The sequence below is a fragment of the Bombina bombina genome, chromosome 6 (assembly GCF_027579735.1).
Source record: "Bombina bombina isolate aBomBom1 chromosome 6, aBomBom1.pri, whole genome shotgun sequence".
Classification (NCBI taxonomy): domain Eukaryota; kingdom Metazoa; phylum Chordata; class Amphibia; order Anura; family Bombinatoridae; genus Bombina; species Bombina bombina.
In genome coordinates this window covers 238,467,433-238,489,932 of record NC_069504.1, presented here as the reverse complement: position 1 = coordinate 238,489,932, position 22,500 = coordinate 238,467,433, and the positions used below count along the sequence as shown (strand labels likewise).

At 40.0% G+C, this 22,500-nt stretch overlaps 1 protein-coding gene across 1 annotated transcript in view; it reads left to right on the top strand.

The window, feature by feature from the left end:
* ZDHHC17 (zinc finger DHHC-type palmitoyltransferase 17) overlaps positions 1 to 22,500 on the top strand; it is a 306,091-nt gene that overhangs the window by 165,288 nt on the left and 118,303 nt on the right. Inside the window, exon 6 of the mRNA XM_053716763.1 lies at positions 13,619 to 13,721. Coding sequence (XP_053572738.1) covers positions 13,619 to 13,721 — 103 coding nt within the window. The remainder of the gene's footprint in view (positions 1 to 13,618; positions 13,722 to 22,500) is intronic.

Genomic DNA, 22,500 nt, shown 5'->3' with positions numbered 1-22,500 from the left:
AGACTATCAGTTTCAAAATTGGGAAAAACATTTTTAGGAAGTTTATTTTTTCTTACCTGGGGTATATTCTTTTTCTTTTACAAAGATCTGACGAGTCCACGGATTTCATCCTTGCTTGTGGGATATTAACCTCCTGTTAACAGGAAGTGGCAAAGAGCACCACAGCAGAGCTGTATATATATAGACCCTCCCCTTCGACTCCACCCCCAGTCATTCTCTTTGCCTGTGTTACACTAGGAAGACATGGTAAAGTGAGGTGTTAGTTTTAGTTTCTTCAATCAAGAAGTTTTTTATTTTAAATGGTACCGGTGCATACTATTTTCCTCAGGGGGATATGGAAGAAGATTTCTGCCCTGAGGTTTGATGATCTTAGCATTTGTAACTAAGATCCACGCTGATTCCCACAAGACTTCTGAAGGTAACCATGAGACATCTTCCGTGTGGAGACCGGTTTCATGCTACAAGCAGCATTAAGGTATGTGCAGCCTATTTTTCTGAGGAGACTTGGTGTATCAGAACTGGCTGGCATTTCCCTGTATGGGAATGGGGTAAGCAGTAAAACCTATTTTAATAAGAGGGGTGTTACTGGAGTCCCTATTTTATATTTATCAGTTGATATTTGGGCATTATGTGACATGGGAGACAATATAAAAAAAACAATGTTTTATGTTTTTTATTTTTGGCACTTAAAACTTATTGGTTTTATGCTTGAGGGTTATATCGTGTGTGTATTTTTACTTTAGTGCAAAACTGCATTTCCATGTGCTGTTGTTTGGGCCTACTCTGACTTTTGACCTTAAGGGGCGGAGCCTATTTTGGCGCAATTTCTTCAGGCTTAGCAGCAGCAAACAGTAACTTGGTGGCTCCTGGACTGTGTAGCTGGTCTGAAGGGTTGGAAACTTGATTCGAAGTACCCTGGGGGCAGGTAGGCGCCACAGAGGTGCAGATTGTATTTTTATCTATCTTTTGTCTACATGTTGATATAAGTATTTCTAAAGCCTTATTTCTGCCCTTGCTTCTGGGTGCAGTATTTTTTGTATTAACCAACGATATTAAGTTAAATTTGGGAATAATTTAACGTTTTTGGTGCATTTTGGAAAAATTGTTCACTTTTTCTTAAAGGCACAGTACCCGTTTTTTCTAATGTTTATTTTATGCTATAAATAATTGTTTATACGACTTTTGTGGTATTACTAGTCTGTTCAACATGTCTGACATTGAGGTTTCTCATTGTTCTATGTGTTTAGAAGCTATTGTGCAACCCCCTCTAACATTGTGTAAATTTTGTACTGAAAGGGTTTTACAATGTAAAAAGTATATTTTAAATAAAGTAAGTGTACCTAGGGATGATTCTCAGTCTGAAGAGAATCAGGATATGCCATCCAATTCTCCCCAAGTGTCACAACCTTTTATGCCCACACAAGCGACGCCTAGTACTTCTAGTGCGTCTAATTCCTTTACTCTGCAGGAGATGGCTGCAGTTATGTCAACTACCCTTACAGAGGTATTGTCTAAATTACCAGTGTTGCAGGGTAAACGCAGTAGGTCAAGTATTAATGTAAATACTGAATCCTCTGATGCTTTATTAGCTATTTCCGATGTTCCCTCACAGTGCTCTGAGTTAGGGATCAGGGAATTTCTGTCTGAGGGTGAAATTTCTGATTCAGGGAATGTTTTGCCTCAGACAGATTCGGATGCTATGTCATTTAAATTTAAGCTTGAACACCTCCGCCTGTTGCTTAGGGAGGTTTTAGCGACTCTGGATGATTGTGATCCTATTGTGATTCCTCCAGAGAAATTGTGTAAAATGGATAAATATTTGGAAGTTCCTACGTACACTGATGTTTTTCGAGTTCCTAAGAGAATTTCGGAAATTATTAGTAAGGAATGGGATAGACCAGGTATACCGTTTTCTCCTTTTTCTAATTTTAAGAAAATGTTTTTATATCAGATACCATTCGGGACTCATGGCAAACGGTCCCTAAGGTAGAGGGAGCTATATCTTCCCTAGCTAAGCGTACTACTATACCCATTGAGGATAGTTGTGCTTTCAAGGATCCTATGGATAATAAATTATAGGGTCTACTAAAGAAATTATTTGTTAATCAGGGATTTCTTTTACAACCTACGGCTTGCATTGTTCCAGTAACTACTGCAGCAGCTTTTTGGTTTGAGGCTCTAGAAGAGTCTCTTAAGGTTGAGACTCCATTAGATGACATTCTAGATAGAATTAAGGCTCTTAAGCTAGCTAATTCTTTTATTACTGATGCCGCTTTTCAAATTGCTTAATTAGCGGCAAAAAATGCAGGATTTGCTATTTTAGCACGTAGAGCATTGTGGCTCAAATCTTGGTCTGCTGATGTGTCATCAAAACATAAGCTTTTAGCTATTCCCTTTAAAGGTAAGACCCTTTTTGGGCCAGAATTGAAGGAGATCATTTCTGATATTACAGGAGGTAAGGGCCATGCCCTACCTCAGGATAGGTCGGTTAAAATGAGGGGTAAACAGAATAATTTTCGTTTCTTTCGGAATTTTAAAGGAGGACCCCCCCCCCGCTTCTTCTTCCACAAAGCAGCATGAAGGGGTGGCCCCCGATCCGGGACCGGATCTAGTAGGGGGCAGACTTTCTTTCTTTGCTCAGGCTTGGGTAAGAGATGTTAAGGATTTCTGGGCACTAGAAATAGTGACCCACGGTTATCAATTGGAATTCAAGGATTTTCTCCCAAGAGGGAGATTACATCTTTCAAAATTATCTGCAAACCAGATAAAGAGAGAGGCGTTCTTACATTGTGTAAAATACCTTTTTACTATGGGAGTAATCTGTCCTGTTCCAAAATTGGGACAGGGGTTTTACTCAAATCTTTTTGTGGTCCCCAGAAAAGAGGGAACGTTAAGACCCATTTTGGACCTCAAGTGTCTAAACAAATTTCTATGAGTTCCATCATTCAAGATGGAGACAATTCGAATGATTTTGCCAATGATCCAGGAGGGTCAATTTATGACTACCGTGGATTTGAAGGATGCTTACCTTCATATTCCAATCCACAGAGATCATCATCGGTTTCTAAGGTTTGCCTTCTTGGACAAACATTATCAGTTTGTGGCTCTTCCTTTCGGGTTGGCCACAGCACCCAGAACCTTCACAAAGGTTCTAGAGTCTCTTTTGGCGGTTCTCAGACCGCAAGGGATAGCGGTGGCACCTTATCTGGACGATATTCTGATTCAGGCGTCAACATATCATCTGACAAAATCTCACACGGACACAGTGTTGTCTTTTCTGAGAACTCACTGCTGGAAGGTGAACATAGAGAAGAGTTCACTTGTTCCACAGACAAGGGTTCCTTTCTTGGGAACTCTTATAGACTCGGTAGCCATGAAAGTATTTCTGACGGAGGTCAGAAAATCAGATTTTGAATGCTTGCCGAGCACTTCAGTCCATTCCTCGGCCATCAGTGGCTCAGTGTATGGAGGTAATCGGATTAATGGTAGCGGCAATGGACATCGTTCCGTTTGCTCGCTTTCATCTCAGACCACTGCAACTGTGCATGCTCGGTCAGTGGAATGGGGATTATGCGGATTTATCTCCAAAGATAATTCTGGATCAAAAGACCAGAAACTCTCTTCTTTGGTGGTTGTCGCCAGATCATCTGTCCCAGGGGACTTGTTTCCGCAGACCCTCGTGGGTGATAGTGACAACAGATGCCAGCCTTCTGGGCTGGGGTGCAGTTTGGAACTCCCTGAAGGCTCAGGGTGTTTGGACTCAGGTGGAGTCTCTACTTCCAATCAATATTCTGGAACTGAGAGCAATATTCAATGCACTTCAGGCGTGGCCTCTGTTGGCTTTGGCCAAATTCATCAGATTCCAGTCGGACAACATAACGACTGTGGCATATGTCAATCATCAGGGGAAACAAGGAGTTCCTTAGCGATGATAGAAGTATCCAAGATAATCAGTTGGGCAGAGGCCCACTCTTGTCATCTGTCAGTGATCTACATCCCAGTGGTAGAGAACTGGGAATCAGATTTTCTAATTCGACAGACTTTTCATTTGGGGGAGTGGGAACTTCACCCGGAGGTATTTGCGTCATTGATTCTCAGATGGGGCAGACCGGAATTGGATTTGATGGTATCTCGTCAGAATGCCAAGCTTCCAACATACGGATCCCGGTCAAGGGATCCTCAGGCCTAACTGATAGATGCCTTGGCAGTACCTTGGTTGTTCAGCCTAGCTTATGTGTTTCTGCTGTTTCCTCTCCTCCCACGCGTGATTGCTCAAATCAAACAGGAGAGAGCTTCAGTGATCCTGATAGCGCCTGCGTGGCCATGCAGGACTTGGTATGCGGATCTATTGGACATGTCCTCTCTGCCACCGTGGAAACTTCCGTTGAGACAGGACCTTCTCATTCAAGGTCCTTTCCAACATCCAAATCTAATTTCTCTGCAACTGACTGCGTGGAGATTGATCGCTTGATTTTATCGAAGTGAGGATTCTCTGATTCAGTTATCTATACTTTGATACTGGCTAGAAAGTCTATCACTAGAAAGATCTATCATAAGATATGGCGTAAATATCTTTATTTGTGTGAATCCAAGGGTTACTCATGGAGTAAAGTTAGGATTCCTAGGATTTTGTCTTTTCTCCAAGAAGGATTGGAGAAAAGGTTATCAGCAAGTTCCTTAAAAGGACACATTTCAGCTTTGTCAATTCTGTTTCACAAACGTTTGGCAAATGTATCAGATGTTCAGTCTTTTTGTCAGGCTCTATCTTGAATTAAGCCTGTATTTAGACCTATTACTCCTCTCTGGAGTTTGAATTTAGTTCTTCTGCAAGGGGTTCAGTTTGAACCTATGCATTCCATAGATATTAAACTATTATCTTGGAAAGTTCTGTTTTTGGTTGCTATTTCTTCTGCTCAAAGAGTTTCTGAGCTTTCAGCATTACAGTGTGATTCGCCTTATCTCATATTTCATTCTGATAAGGTGGTTTTATGTACCAAACCTGGGTTCCTTCCTAAGGTTGTTTTGAATAAGAATATTAATCAGGAAATTGTTGTCCCTTACTTGTGTCCTTATCCTTCTTCTAAGAAGGGAGCGTCTGTTACATAACTTGGACGTGGTCCGTGCCGTTTTACTTACAGGCAACTAAGGATTTCTGTCAATCATCTTCATTATTCATTGTTTATTTTGGAAAGCATAGGGGTCAGAAAGCTACGGCTACCTCTTTCTTTTTGGCTGAGAAGTATCATCCGCCTGGCATATGAGACTGCTGCACAGCAGCCTCCTGAAATAATTACGGCTCATTCTACTAGGGCTGTGGCTTCCACATGGGCTTTTAAAAACGATGCATCTGTGGAACAGATTTGTAAGGCTGCGACTTGGTCGTCCCTTCACACTTTTTCCAAATTTTACAAATTTGATACTTTTGCTTTTCTGAGGCTATCTTTGGGAGAAAGGTTCTTCAAGCAGTGGTGCCTTCCGTTTAGGTTCCTGTCTTGTCCCTCCCTTTCATCCGTGTCCTATTGCTTTGGTATTGGTTTCCCACAAGTAAGGATGAAATCCAGGGACTCGTCATATCTTTGTAAAAGAAAACTAAATTTCTTTCATGTAATTAGCAAGAGTCCATGAGCTAGTGACGTATGGGATATACATTCCTACCAGGGGGGGCAAAGTTTCCCAAACCTCAAAATGCCTATAAATACACCCCTCACCACACCCACAAATCAGTTTTACAAACTTTGCCTCCCGTGGAGGTGGTGAAGTAAGTTTGTGCTAGATTCTACGTTGATATGTGCTCCGCAGCAGGTTGGAGCCCGGTTTTCCTCTCAGCGTGCAGTGAATGTCAGAGGGATGTGAAGAGAGTATTGCCTATTTGAATTCAATGATCTCCTTCTACGGGGTCTATTTCATAGGTTCTCTGTTATCGGTCGTAGAGATTCATCTCTTACCTCCCTTTTCAGATCGACGATATACTCTTATATATACCATTACCTCTACTGATTCTCGTTTCAGTACTGGTTTGGCTTTCTACTACATGTAGATGAGTGTCCTGGGGTAAGTAAGTCTCTTTCCGCCTCTAGTTCTTCTTCCAAGAGTAATTTCCAAGATTCTGAAGGAATGCTCGTTTGTTCTGCTGGTGGCTCCAGCATGGCCTCACAGGTTTTGGTATGTGGATCTTGTCCGGATGGCCACTTGCCAACCGTGGACTCTTCCATTAAGACCAGACCTTCTGTCACAAGGTCCTTTTTTCCATCAGGATCTCAAATCCTTAAATTTGAAGGTATGGAGATTGAACGCTTGATTCTCAGTCAAAGAGGTTTCTCTGACTCTGTGATTAATACTATGTTACAGGCTCGTAAATCTGTATCTAGGAAGATATATTATCGAGTCTAAAAGATTTACATTTCTTGGTGTCTTTCTTATCATTTTTCTTGGCATTCTTTTAGAATTCCGAGAATTTTACAGTTTCTTCAGGATGGTTTGGATAAAGGTTTGTCTGCAAGTTCCTTGAAAGGACAAATCTCTGCTCTTTCTGTTCTTTTTCACAGAAAGATTGCTAATCTTCCTGATATTCATTGTTTTGTACAAGCTTTGGTTCGTATAAAACCTGTTATTAAGTCAATTTCTCCTCCTTGGAGTTTGAATTTGGTTCTGGGGGCTCTTCAAGCTCCTCCATTTGAACCTATGCATTCACTGGACATTAAATTACTTTCTTGGAAAGTTTTGTTTCTTTTGGCCATCTCTTCTGCTAGAAGAGTTTCTGAATTATCTGCTCTTTCTTGTGAGTCTCCTTTTCTGATTTTTCATCAGGATAAGGCGGTGTTGCGAACTTCTTTTAAATTTTTACCTAAGGTTGTGAATTCTAACAACATTAGTAGAGAAATTGTGGTTCCTTCATTATTTCCTAATCCTAAGAATTCTAAGGAGAGATCATTGCATTCTTTGGATGTAGTTAGAGCTTTGAAATATTATGTTGAAGCTACTAAGAATTTCCGAAAGACTTCTAGTCTTTTTGTTATCTTTTCCGGTTCTAGGAAAGGTCAGAAGGCCTCTGCCATTTCCTTGGCGTCTTGGTTGAAATCTTTAATTCGTCATGCTTATGTCGAGTCGGGTAAAACTCCGCCTCAGAGGATTACAGCTCATTCTACCAGGTCAGTTTCTACTTCCTGGGTGTTTAGGAATGAAGCTTCGGTTGATCAGATTTGCAAAGCAGCAACTTGGTCCTCTTTGCATACTTTTACTAAATTCTACCATTTTGATGTGTTTTCTTCTTCTGAAGCAGTTTTTGGTAGAAAAGTTCTTCAGGCAGCTGTTTCAGTTTGATTCTTCTGCTTATAATTTCAGTTTTTTTCATTATAAGATTTAAACTTTATTTTGGGTGTGGATTATTTTCAGCGGAATTGGCTGTCTTTATTTTATCCCTCCCTCTCTAGTGACTCTTGCGTGGAAGATCCACATCTTGGGTATTCATTATCCCATACGTCACTAGCTCATGGACTCTTGCTAATTACATGAAAGAAAACATAATTTATGTAAGAACTTACCTGATAAATATTAGCAAGAGTCCATGAGGCCCACCCTTTTTGTGGTGGTTATAATTTTTTTGTATATAGCACAATTATTCCAATTCCTTATTTTTTATGCTTTCACACTTTTTGTCTTATCACCCCACTTCTTGGCTATGCGTTAAACTGATTTGTGGGTGTGGTGAGGGGTGTATTTATAGGCATTTTGAGGTTTGGGAAACTTTGCCCCTTCTGGTAGGAATGTATATCCCATACGTCACTAGCTCATGGACTCTTGCTAATATGAAAGAAATGAATTTATCAGGTAAGTTCTTACATAAATTATGTTTTATGCTTACCTGATAAATTACTTTCTTTTACTATATGACGAGTCCACGGCCCTCCCTGTTATTTTAAGACAGGTTTATTTTATTTTTTGAAAACTTCAGTCACCTCTGCACCTTTTTAGCCTTTCCTTTTCTCTTCCTATAACCTTTGGCCGAATGACTGAGGGTGGAGTCGAAGGGGAGGGGCTATATATACAGCTCTGCTGTGGTGCTCTTTGCCACTTCCTGTTAGCAGGAGCTTAATATCCCACAAGTAAGGATGAAATCCGTGGACTCGTCATATCGTAAAAAAAGTAATTTATCAGGTAAGCATAAATTTAGTTTTTTCTTTAAATTGACTATTTTTCATTTAATTTTTGCGGGCAAATTTAGGCTCGCGAGCAAAATTAGGCTCGCGAGGTCGCAAAATGCTGATATTTATTGCGTCATTCTTGGCATGGGAATTTTTTGGCTCGAAGGTATGTTCGGTGACGCAAATTTGTCATTTCTGGCGTCTTAGTTGACGCCAGGTTTCCTTGCACAATGTTGCGTCTGCCATGACGCGAGTTGCGTCATTTCCGGATGTTGTTAGCGCCAAAAAATTTCATTAGCATTGTGCGTCATACTTGGCGCCAAATAATTTAATTATTTTAACCCCACTTCCTATATGCCTCTTGCTTTTTTTCTATGCTCAGAGGGCTATGCTGTTTGCATTTTTCCCCCATTCCCGAAACTGCCATATAAGGAAATTGATAATTTTTTCTCTTAAATTTGCAAGATGTCTCAATCTGATCATGTCTCAGAAACCGCTGTTGGAACCCTGTGTCAGGGTTTTCTCCCTGTTTTGTTTGCCATGTGCTGCTGGCAGCCATTTTACTCACCTCTCTTGCTGACTATGGTGCATTGTGGGGGATGCTGTTTATTTCCTGCACTTCCTTTTATGGCCAGACTGGTGTGCATCATCTGTGTGAAACAGGATGCAGTCTCAGAATTGTGATGCCATAACTTATTTAAAGGGCCTCTGTTCAGTATGCTTTGCCTTTGCGTTGTCTCATACCTGTTTGTGACAGTTCCTGTGTATTACCTGGCTGTCTGACGTCCTAACTGGTTCCTGGTTCCTGATCCCTGGCTTGTTCCTGACTCAGCTGTTTTCCTTGTTCCTCACTCGGCTCGTCTGACTACCAACTCTGGTTTTGACTCCTGGCTTGTTATTTGACTTGTGGACTTTTTATTATTTTTTTGTTATTAATAAAGGTGTGATTATTTTTGCACTTCTCTTCTCAGTCTGATTCCTGGCACCCTGACACCCTGACACCCTGACACCCTGCTGCCTGATAACAGTTCAACCAAAGATAAGTGTATCTGTTGTAAATTAGTGGAGATTATATCTCCAAATCAGTACTAGTACAATGCCTGTTGTTCCTTCAACATCTAATGTACATAATATCCCTGTGAATATAAAAGATTTTATTGCAATTTAGAAGGCATCTGCTATTACGCCTTCTAATAAACGTAAAAGGTCTTTTAAAACTTCTCATAAAGTTGATGAAATTTAAAATGACCGACAACATACTGTATTATCCTCCTCTGATGAGGATCTATCTGATTTCAGAAGATCCTACCTCAGATATTGACACTGACAAATCTACTTATTTGTTTAAAATGGAGTATATTCATTCCTTGTTAAAGAGGTGTTGATTACTTTGGATATTGAGGAAACTTGTCCTCTTGATATTAAAACTAGTAAACGTTTAAATTCTGTTTATAAACCTCCTGTGGTTACTCCAGAGGTTTTTCCATTCCTGATGTTATTTCTGATATGATTTCAAAGGAATGGAATAGGTCTGGTGGTACTTTTTCCTTCTTCTAGGTTTAAAAAGTTGTAGCCTTTGCCAACAGTTAGATTGGAGTTTTTGGAGAAAATCCCCAAAGCTGATGGGGCTATTTCTACTCTTACCTAATGTACTTCTATCCCTATGGAAGGTAATACTTCCTTTAAGTTTCCTTTAGATAGGAAACTTGAATCTTATCTAAGGAAAGCTTATTTATATTATGCTATCTTCTCAGGCCTGCCATTTCTGCATCAACTTTTTGGTTGGAAAGTTTAGTGCAACAGGAAACAGATCCTGATTGTCTAGCATTGTTTGCTTGCTTCAACATGCTAATCATTTTATCTGTGATGCCATTTTTTGATATCATCAAATTGACGTTAGGGCTTTGTGGCTCAGCTATTGGAATACTGACCTGGTATCTAAGTCTAGATTACTATTTCTTAATTTCCAAGGTAACAATTTATTTGGGCCAAGCTGTTTAAGAAACCAAAGACAGTCCCCAATTCTGCATGAAGGTGCAGGCCTCATTCCAGCTCAGCTGGTGGGGGCAGATTCAACTTTTTTCTAAAACATTTGGGCAGATTTTGTCCAAAATCAATGGATTCAGAGTTTTGTCTCTCAAGGGTATCGAATTGGATTCAGAGTAAGACCTCCTGTGAGAAGAGTCTTTCTCTCACGTGTCACAGCAAATCCAGTGAAGGCTCAGGTTTTTCTGAAGTGTGTTTCAGATCTATAGCTTTCAGGGGTAATCATACCAGTTCCATTCAGGAACAGGGTTTGGGGTTTTATTCAAATCTATTCATTGTCCCAAAGAAAGAATTAATTCATGCCAGTTCTGGATCTGAAAATTTTGAATCTCACACGAATCAACTAGTGTTGTTTCTTCAAAGACATGGTTAGAGGATCATTTTACCAAAATGTTTCTTGATTCCTCAGATAAGGGTCACCTTTTTTAGGTTTCCAGATAGATTCAGTGTCTATGACTCTGTCTCTAACAGACAACAGACGAATTAAATTGGTTTCAGCTTGTCGGAACCTTCAGTCTCAATTTTTCCCTTCAGTAGCTATGTGCATGGAAGTTTTAGGTCTCATGTCTGCAGCATCGGACGTGATCTCCTTTGCTCGTCTTCATATTAGACCTCTCTAGCTTTGTATGCTGATTCAATGGTGCAGGGATTATATAAAGATATCTTAATTATTATCCTTAAATCCTTAAATCCCAATCACCATTGTATAGTTCAAGGGGTCTCCTTTGTTCGTCCAACCTGGACTGTATTCACAACAGATGCAAGTCTTTCATGTTGGGCAGCTGTCTGGGGATCTCTGACAGCACAAGGGGTTTGGAAATCTCAAGAGGCGAGATTACCAATCAATATTTTAGAACTCTGTGCTATTTTCAGGGCTCTTTGGCCTCTGTTGAAAAGAGAACAGTTCATTTGTTTTCAGTCAGACAATGTCACAACTTTGGCATATGTCAATCATCAGGGTGGGACTCACAGTCCCCTAGCTATGAAAGAAGTATCGTGGATTCCTGTGGTACATATCCCAGGTGTAGACAATTGGGAAATGGATTATCTCAGCTGTTAGACTATACATCCGGGGGAGTGGTTGCTCCATCCAGATGTGTTTTTTCATCTAAACAAGAGACTTCCCAGGAACCTATCCAGTTCCAGGGATTCTCAGGTGGAGTAGGTGGATGCGTTATCAGTTCCATTTTTTTACCAACCTGCTTATATCTTCCCGCCTCTAGTTCTTCTTCCAAGAGTGATTTCCAAGATCATCATAGAACGATCGTTTGTGTTTCTGGTAGCGCCAGCAGGGCCTCACAGGTTCTGGTATGCGGATCTTGTCCGGATGTCCAGTTGACAACCTTGGCCACTTTATTTAAGACCAGACCTTCTGTCTCAAGGGCCGTTTTTCCATCAGGATCTCAAATCATTAAATTTGAAGGTATGGAAATTGAATGCTTAGTGCTTAGTCATAGAGGTTTCTCTGACTCAGTGATTGATACTATGTTATAGGCTCGTTAATCTGTCTCTAGGAAGATTTATTATCAAGTTTGGAAGACATATTTTTCATGGTGTTCTTCTCATAAATTCTCCTGGTATTCTTTTAGAATTCCTAGAATTTTACAGTTCTTCAGGATGGATTGGAGAAAGGTTTGTCTGCAAGTTCCTTGAAGGGACAAATCTCTGCTCTTTCTGTTTTTTGTTTCAAAGAAAGATTGCTAAGCTTCCTGATATTCACTGTTTTGTACAGGCTTTGGTCCGTATAAAGCCTGTCATTAAATCAATCTCTCCTCCTTGGAGTCTTAATTTGGTTTTGAAGGCTTTAAAGGCCCCTTCTTTTGAGCCTATGCATTCCTTGGATATTAAACTACTTTCTTGGAAAGTGTTGTTCTTTTTGGCTATCTCTTCTTCTGAAGAGTTTCCGAATTATCTGCTCTTTTTTGTGAGTCTCCTTTTCTGATTTTTCATCAGGATAAGGCAGTTTTGCAGACTTCATTTAAATTCTTACCTAAGGTTGTGAATTCTAACAACATTAATAGGGAAATTGTTTTTCCCTCTTTGTGTCCTAATCCTAAGAATTCTTGGGAGAGATCCTTACATTCTCTGGATGTTGTAAGAGCTTTAAAATATTATGTTGAAGCTACTAAAGATTTCAGGAAGACTTCTAGTCTATTTGTTGTCTTTTCTGGTTCTAGGTAAGGTCAGAAAGCTTTTGCCATTTCCTTGGCATCTTGGTTAAAGCTTTTGTTTCAGCAGGCTTATTTGGAGTTGGGTCAGGCTCCGCCTCAGAGGAATCACAGCTCATTCTACTAGATCAGTCTCCACTTTGTGGGCTTTTAAGAATGAAGCTTCAGTTGATCAGATTTGTAAAGCAGCAACTTGGTCTTCTTTGCATACATTTACTAAATTATTTTTGATGTATTTGCCTCTTTGGAAGCAGTTTTTGGTAGAAAAGTTCTTCAGGCAGGTGTTTCAGTTTGATTCCTCTGATTATGTTTTAAGTTTTTTCTTTGCATTTATGAGAAAAACGTATTCTCTTGGGTGTGGATTTAATTTTTTCAGCGGAAAATGGCTGTTTTTATTTGTATCCCTCCCTCTCTAGTGACTCTTCTGTGGAGTTCCACATCTTGGGTATTGCTATCCCCTATTCCCCTGGCGGAATTCAGCATTGCACACGAGTGCTGTTTTGCACTCGTGTGCAATCCCGCACCCTGCCCGCGCACAGTCAATCACGCACGGGCAGGAACTGTCAATCTCCCCCGTCGGAATATCCCGGGAAATTGAAATTCACCACTTTAGAGTTGGTGAAAGGTTAGGAAAGCAGCAGTTTGATGATCGCTGCTTTTTGTTAAATAAGGCGTGCAGGTTCTCTTGTGAGAACCTACAGTCGTATGGGGTCGAAAGACTTGCAAAGCCTTTGATAAATCGACCCCTTAGTGCAGTATTTACAACCTGTCAGCTAAGATACCACAAGCAACAGTCACACAGAAGAGAGATAGCAGGGAGGACTTGCCAGTGCAATGAACTGTGAAATAATGCTGCTGATAAAGTTAGCTGCCTTCCTTGCTGCTGCTCAGACCAGATAAGACCCCCCCCCCCCCATTTCCTGGTGATAAGCATCACAGACCTTTGTACTCCAGACCTTCTGCCTGTTACTTAGGTGAGATGTCTCAGGAATGGATTATTTTAAACCTTTGCTATGAGTGGGAGATAAATAACTTGCAAAAGTGCTGTTAAAAACATTAATATGCTTCAGTCACACACACTCTCACACAGACATGCATACACATACATGTTCAGACACACATACATACATATACACACTCACTTACACATTTTAATATTTTTTTTCTTGTATATTTTTATTGGTCATGGGTTGTTTGAATGTCTTGAATATTTTGTATATTGGTGATATTTATTAAAAAGCTATTATGTTTCTTGTTTTTCAGATCTTTCTTTGACCACTCAATGCACAGTGCTCTCCCCCTTGGGATTTACCTGGCAACCAAATTTTGGATGTATGTCACTTGGTTCTTTTGGTTTTGGAATGATATCCTTTTTTTTACCTATTACTTTTCATGATTCCTGTCCATAAAAATAAATGTATATATTATAAGTATAAAGCATATACAGGATAATGTATATATTGTAAGTATAAACCATATACAGGATAATTAATAAGTCTATAGAGATTTTATTGTTGCGGGTACGTTTTATTTTTCAGTTCCCTTTTCCTACATTTTTCCTGGATGTTGTGAAGGTAGAATGTGGTAAAGTGTTTCATAGTTGATTATATAGTCAAGGATAGATATCTGTAAATAACATTAGCAGATGTCACCACTAGTAAAGTATTTTATAGAATATAAATATTAGCACATGGAGAATGTGGTTAATGCCTTTTGCCAAATGTAAACAAGCACTCATCAAAAATAACTAAATTTATCCTAACCTGATAAATTTCTTTCTTTACAGATATGGAGAGTGCACAACGTCATTCAATTACTAGTGGGAATATCACTCCTGGCCAGCAGGAAGAGGCAAAGAGCACCACAGCAAAGCTGTTAAGTGTCACTCCCCTACCCATAATCCCCAGTCATTCGACCAATGGGAAATGGAAAAGGAATAACACAAAGGTTTAGAGGTGCCTGAGGTTAAGTAAAAAATAACTGTCTTAATTAAGGGTGGGGTAGTGCACTCTCCATATCTGGAAAGAAAGAAATTTATCAGGTAAGCATACATTTTGTTTTCTTTCCTAAGATATGGAGAGTCCACAACGTCATTCAATTACTAGTGGGAACCAATACCCAAGCTAGAGGACACGGAATCAATAGGGAGGGAAAACAAGATAGGCAGACCTAAACAGAAGGCATCACCTCCTTGAAGAACCTTTCTCCCAAAGAGGCCTAAGCCGAGCAAAAATATCAAATTTGGAAAAAGCATGCAGAAAGGACCAAGTTGCAGCCTTGCAAATCTGTTCCACAGAAGCTTCAGAAACAAACAAACAAACAGGGCAGATGACTGGCGAAAATCCTTAGTCGCCTGTAGGTAGAATTTTAGAGCATGCACATCATCCAAGTTATGCAACAGACGTTCCTTATGAGAAGGATTATTACAGAGAGAAGGAACAACAATTTCCTGATTAATATTTCTATCCGAAACCACTTTAGTGAGAAACCCCATATTAGTATGAAGAACCGCCTTATCCACATGAAAGATAAGGGGAATATCACTGCAAAGCCGAGAGTTCCGAAACTCTCAGAGCAGAAAAGATAGCATATAATAATCCGTGCCACCTTCTTCATGGCTAAGGAACTCAGAGTTCCTCCCTGATAATGTAAGCCACTGAGGTGATATTGTCAGATTGGAACCTGATAAACTGGGCTAAGGACAACTGAGGCCAAGCCATCAGAGCATTGTAAATCGCTCTCAACTCCAAGATGTTTATGGGGGAACAGACTCCTCCCGAGTCTATAGTCCCTGCGCCTTTAAAGAGTCCCAGACTGCTCCCCAGCCTAGCAGGCTGGCATCCGTGGTCTCCAGAAGCATGTGCCCTGAGACAGATGCTCCTGTCGATGGTCTACATCTATCCTCTGAGACAGATCCGAATGGTCTCCGTTCCATTCTCTGAGCATGCATAACTGCAGAGCTCTCTAATGGAATTGAGCAAAGGGAATAATGTCCATGGAAGCGACCATCAGACCAATTACCTCCATACATTGAGCTACTGATGGCCGAACAATAGACTGAAGAGAGAGGCAAGAGGAAATAATCTTGGATTTTCTGACCTCTGTCAGAAATATTTTCATAGATAGGGAATCTATTATGGTCCCTAAGAAAACCACCCTTGTAGCTGGAACAAGGGAACTCTTCTCCAGATTCACTTTCCATCCGTGGGAACGTAGAAAAGACAAGAAGATCTCTGTATGAGAGTTTGCTTTTTGAAAAGATGGCGCCTGAACCAATATGTCGTCCAGGTAGGGCACCACTGCAGTTCCCCAAGACCTGACCACTCCCAAGAGAGCCCCCAGAACCTTTGAGAAAATTCTGGGAGCTGTGGCAAGGCCAAACGGTAGAGCCACAAACATAGTGTCTAGAAAGGCGTATCTCAGGAACTTATGATGATCCCTATGGATGGGAACATTAAGATACGCATCCTTCAGGTCTATGGTCATCATGAACTGACCCTCATGGACCAAAGGAAGAATGGATTGAATGGTTTCCATACTTTTGAGAGATGGAATCTGCCCCTGGGAGGGAAAGTTTTGAATTCTATTTTGTAACCCTGAGATACTATGTCCACAGCCCACGGATCTGGGACATCTCGTATCCCACACTTGACAAAACAGGGAAAGTCTACCCCCCACTTGATACGATCCCGGACCGGGGGCCGACCCTTCATGCTGACTTAGACTCAGCTGAGGGTTTCTGCCAGACCAGGCCCAAACAATGGTTTACCCTTGTAAGGAAGCGCCAGAAGCTTGGACTTGGAGGTAACATCAGCTGACCAAGATTTTAGCCACAAAGCCCTGCGGCTAGGACAGTGAAGCCAGACATCTTGACTCCCAGTCTAATAATTTGCATGTTAGCATCAGAAATAAAGGAATTGACTAATTTAATAGCCTTAATCCTATCTTGGATCACCTCCAACGGAGTATCTACCAAAATCGATTCAGACAAGGCGTCGCACCAATAAGATGCCACACTTGCTACTGTGGCAATACAAACTGCAGGTTGCCATTGAAGACCTTGATGAACATACATCTTCTTCAGATATGCCTCCAGCTTTTTGTCCATGGGATCCTTAAAGGAACAGCTTTCCTCTATAGGGATCGTAGTTCTCTTAGTCAGAGTAGAATATAGCCCCATCTACTTTAGGCACCTAAATCTTTAATAGATTCAGCAACAGGAAACCTCTTTTTGGAGACGGAGAGAAAGGTATCCCTGGCTTCTCCCATTCCTGAGAAATAATTTCCGTCACACAGTCTGGAACAGGATTTATTAAGTTTAATAGACTTATCAGAGTCGTCCAAAGTAGCCAATACCTCCTTTAACAGTACACAAAGGTGTAACAGCTTAAATCTGAAGTTTACTTCTTCAGTATCAGATAAAGTAATTATACTGTCCGAATCTGAGATTTTACCCTCCGAGGCTACCAACATATCCTCCTCCTCCTCAGACTTATGAGGGAGGGCAACCTGTGTAGCAGTAGGTGGAACAGAAACCTTACTATCTGAATGTCTAATTTGCCTCTTGCGTTTTCCCATCATAGGAAAAGCAGATAATGCCACAGATTCCGCAGAAGATACATGAGCAGCAAAATCTGCAGGCAAATAAACTCCTCCAGGAGACTGAGAGGAACTGTAGGGCACTATATGTGACGCCATAGAGGCTTGGGACGTTTGAGGAACAAACTGTGACATAACCTGAACAGTATCCTGAGAGACATTGGGCTCATAGGGCAATAATTTGTTTTTACACTCTAGCGTTCTAGCTAAACAATTAGCACAAAATTGCATAGAGGAAACAATTTGGGCCTCTAGACATAATAAACATTTATCAAAAGAAACAGTTTGATTATCCATGTCCATAGCTTGAAAATCTTTTTCTGAAAAAAAAACTACTGTCACTTTGAGTAGTCTTATATCCCAAGCGTTCTAACAATAAATTGCCCAAAATAAAATGAAACAAAAATGTTATACCTCTACACCTCAGCAGTACTGAGGTGCCTACTGCAATTCTGGGAGACTCCAATTCAGCTCAGAGACTGATATCAAGCGACTGCACACGAGCCGATCTCAAACTGCAAAGACCACAGTGACGCCTCTCCATTCCATAGGTGGAAATACTTGAGTCACATGACCGGCAAAATCGGAACTGCGCAGATATCTAAAAGTGTGCGTTCCTATATAACTGCAGAAAATAGAGAAGCCATCTCTAAACAAAGTGAAAGCAGTTCCAAGGCAAAATAAGTCTGATAACAAACTGTAAACAAATATACTGTAAACAGTTCCCGGTCACCACAAAAAGCCCCAATAAAATCTTTTGCCATACAAAATGATATCATAAGAGCCACAGAAGACAGTCTCAGATAAGGGAAAATTAACCCCTAGTCCCATACATTTTGCCTACATACTGCCTAATGAATCCTGCTTAAAGGATTACTATGTCCCAATTATTTTAACTGCAGAAATAAACAATCTTCTAAGTGCAAATTCTCCAGTACCTAGAAGACAAAAAGGCACTTACCTGCAGTCTAGCTGTCCAGCAGGAAGACAGCTTACAAAGCGTGAAAGCACACATACTCCTTACAGAGACCTGTAGAAAAAAGAGAGAACAGAGTAGCCAACTCTGGCTTTTTATAACTAGGGCAGCAATATGTTGGGAAACAAAGTAAGGACTGCCTCACAACTTCCTAACTGCTTAAAAGCCAGCACTACTCTACTGAAGAGATTAACGTGGACTTAGCTAAACCCAAATCCTTGCTTGCAGGGAAAAGTACCCAAAAAAGAATAAAAAAATCTTCAGACACCAAACTTCGCTTCCTCCATTGACAGAGGCAAAGAGAATGACTGGGGATTATGGGTAGGGGAGTGACAATTAACAGATTTGCTGTGGTGCTCTTTACCTCCTCTTGCTGGCCAGGAGTGATATTCCCACTAGTAATTGAATGATGTCGTGGACTCTCCATATCTTAGGAAAGAAGGTTTGTTTTATAGCTATTAAAACTTCTTCTTAAAAAGTTATTATTTAAATATAATTTTGAGTATATAAGAACTATTTTGGTATGTGGCAATTTTTACCAGCAAAGACAATAACATTTCTCACTCCTGTAGTACCATATTCAGGTAATAGAAGGGTAAATGGTGTGTCTCTTTTAGCAGGTGCCTTCTCCCAGTACAGCAAACTTAAAGGGACATTAAACATGTTGTTAAGATGGTAATATAAAATTATAAATTGTGTGTGTATGTATGTGTGTATATATATATATATATATATATATATATTTCTTTCATGTAATTAGCAAGAGTCCATGAGCTAGTGACGTATGGGATATACATTCCTACCAGGAGGGGCAAAGTTTCCCAAACCTTAAAATGCCTATAAATACACCCCTCACCACACCCACAATTCAGTTTTACAAACTTTGCCTCCGATGGAGGTGGTGAAGTAAGTTTGTGCTAGATTCTACGTTGATATGCGCTCCGCAGCAAGTTGGAGCCCGGTTTTCCTCTCAGCGTGCAGTGAATGTCAGAGGGATGTGAGGAGAGTACTGCCTATTTGAATGCAGTGATCTCCTTCTACGGGGTCTATTTCATAGGTTCTCTGTTATCGGTCGTAGAGATTCATCTCTTACCTCCCTTTTCAGATCGACGATATACTCTTATATATACCATTACCTCTGCTGATTCTTGTTTCAGTACTGGTTTGGCTTTCTACAAACATGTAGATGAGTGTCCTGGGGTAAGTAAATCTTATTTTCTGTGACACTCTAAGCTATGGTTGGGCACTTTGTTTATAAAGTTCTAAATATATGTATTCGAACATTTATTTGCCTTGACTCAGAATGTTCAACTTTCCTTATTTTTCAGACAGTCAGTTTCATATTTGGGATAATGCATTTGAATTAATCATTTTTTCTTACCTTCAAAAATTTGACTCTTTTTTCCCTGTGGGCTGTTAGGCTCACGGGGGCTGAAAATGCTTCATTTTATTGCGTCATTCTTGGCGCGGACTTTTTTGGCGCAAAAATTCTTTTCCGTTTCCGGCGTCATACGTGTCGCCGGAAGTTGCGTCATTTTTTGACATTTTGCGCCAAAAATGTCGGCGTTCCGGATGTGGCGTCATTTTTGGCGCCAAAAGCATTTAGGCGCCAAATAATGTGGGCGTCTTATTTGGCGCTAAAAAATAAGGGCGTCGCTTTTGTCTCCACATTATTTAAGTCTTATTTTTTCATTGCTTCTGGTTGCTAGAAGCTTGTTCTTTGGCATTTTTTCCCATTCCTGAAACTGTCATTTAAGGAATTTGATCAATTTTGCTTTATATGTTGTTTTTTTTCTCTTACATATTGCAAGATGTCTCACGTTGCATCTGAGTCAGAAGATACTACAGGAAAATCGCTGTCTAGTGCTGGAGCTACCAAGCTAAGTGTATCTGCTTTAATTTTTGGTGTCTGTTTCTCCAGCTGTTGTTTGTATTGCATGTCATGACAAACTTATTAATGCAGATAAAATTTCCTTTAGTACTGTTACATTACCTGTTGCTGTTCCGTCAACATCTAATTTTCAGAGTGTTCCTGATAAACATAAGAGATTTTATTTTTTTAAATCCATTAAGAAGGCTATGTCTGTTATTTCTCCTTCTAGTTTACATAAAAGTCTTTTAAAACTTCTCTTTTTTCAGATGAATTTTTAAATGAACATCATCATTCTGATACTGATAATGGTTCTTCTGGTTCAGAGGTTTCTGTCTCAGAGGTTGATGCTGATAAATCTTTGTATTTGTTCAAGATGGAATTTATTCGTTCTTTATTTAAAGAAGTATTAATTGCATTAGAAATAGAGGATTCTGGTCCTCTTGATACTAAATCTAAACGTTTAAATAAGGTTTTTAAATCTCCTGTAGTTATTCCAGAAGTGTTTAATCTCCCTGATGCTATTTCTGAAGTAATTTCCAGGGAATGGAATAATTTGGGTAATTCTTTTACTCCTTCCAAACGTTTAAGCAATTATATCCTGTGCCATCTGACAGATTAGAGTTTTTTAGGGACAAAAATCCCTAAGGTTATGGGGCTGTCTCTACTCCTGCTAAATGTGCTACTATTCCTACGGCAGATAGTACTTCATTTAAGGATCCTTTAGATAGGAAAATTGAATCCTTTCTAAGAAAAGCTTACTTATGTTCAGGTAATCTTCTTAGACCTGCTAAATTTTTAGCGGATGTTGCTGCAGCCTCAACTTTTTGGTTAGAAGCTTTAGCGCAACAAGTAACAGATCATAATTTTATAGCATTATTATTATTCTATAACATGCTAATAAATTTTGTTGGTGATACCATCTTTTGATATCATTAGAGTTGATGTCAGGTATATGTCTCTAGCTATTTTAGCTAGAAAAGCTTTATGGATTAAACTTGGAATGCTGATATGTCTTCTAAGTCACCTTTGCTTTCCCTTTCTTTCCAGGGTAATAAATTATTATCTCAACTGTTTCTGGAAGGAAGGGAACTTTTTTACCAAAGGATAAAAAATCTAAGGTAAATTTAGGTCTAATAATCATTTTCGTTCCTTTCCTCATAATAAGGAACAAAAGCCTGATCCTTCATCCAAAGGTATCAGTTTGGAAACTATTTTCAGTTTGGAATATATCCAAGCCTTATAGAAAACCTATAGCCAGCTCCTAAGTACCCATGAAGGTGCGGACCTTATTCCAGCTCAGCTGGTATGGGGCAGATTATGTTTTCTTCAAAGATATTTGGATCAATTCCGTTCTCAATCTCTGGTTTCAGAACATTGTTTCAGAAAGGTACAGAATTGGCTTCAGTTAAGGCCTCCTGCTAAGAGATTTTTTTCTTTCCCGTGTCCCAGTTAACACAGCAAAGGCTCAGCATTTCTGAAATGTGTTTCAGATCTAGAGTTGGCTGGAGTAATTATGCCAGTTCCAGTTCTGGAACAGGGGCTGGGGTTTTATTTTATCTCTTCATTGTACAAAAGAAGGTCAATTCCTTCAGACCAGTTCCGGATCTATCAATATTGAATCGTTATGTAAGGATACCAACATTCAAGATGGTTACTGTAGGACTATCCTGCCTTTTGTTTAGCAAGGGCATTATATGTCTACAATAGATTTACAGGATGTGTATCTGCATATTCCGATTCATCCAGATCACTTTTAGTGTCTGAGATTCTCTTTTTAGACAAGCATTACCAGTTTTGTGGCTCTACCGTTTGGCCTAGCCTCAGTTCCAAGAATTTTTTTGGTTCTCGGTGCCCTTCTTTCTGTAATCAGAGAACAGGGTTTTGGTATTTCCTTATTGGACGATATCTGGGTACTTGCTCAGTCTTCTAATTTTCGAAGAATCTCATACGAATCGACTTGTGTTGTTTCTTCAAGTTCATGGTTGGAGGATCAATTTACCAATCAGTTCATTGATTCCTCAGACAAGGGTAACCTTTTTAGGTTTCTAGATAGATTCAGTGTCTATGACTCTGTCCTTGTCAGACAAGAGAAGTTTAACTTTGATCAGCTTGTCAAAACCTTCAGTCACAATCATTCCCTTTGGTAGCCTTATGCATGGAAATTTTAGGTCTTAGGACTGCCGCATCAGATGCGATCTCCTTTGCTCATTTTCACATGCGACCTCTTCAGCTCTGTATGCTGAACCAATGGTGCAGGGATTACTCAAAGATATCTCAATTAATATCTTTAAACCGATTATACGACACTCTCTGACATGGTGGACAGATCACCATCGTTTAGTTCAGGGGGCTTCTTGTTCTTCCGACCTGGACTATAATCTCAACAGATGCAAGTCTTACAGGTTGGGGAGCTGTGTGGGGGTATCTGACGGCACAAGGGGTTTGGGAATCTCAGGAGGTAAGATTTCCGATCAATATTTTGGAACTCCGTGCAATTTTCAGAGCTCTTCAGTCTTGGCCTCTTCTGAAGAGAGAGTTGTTCATTTGTTTTCAGATAGACTATGTCACAACTGTGGCATACATCAATCATCAAGGAGGGACTCACAGTCCTCTGGCTATGAAAGAAGTATCTCGAATTTTGGTTTGGGCAGAATCCAGCTCCTGTCTAATCTCTGCGGTTCATATCCCAGGTATGGA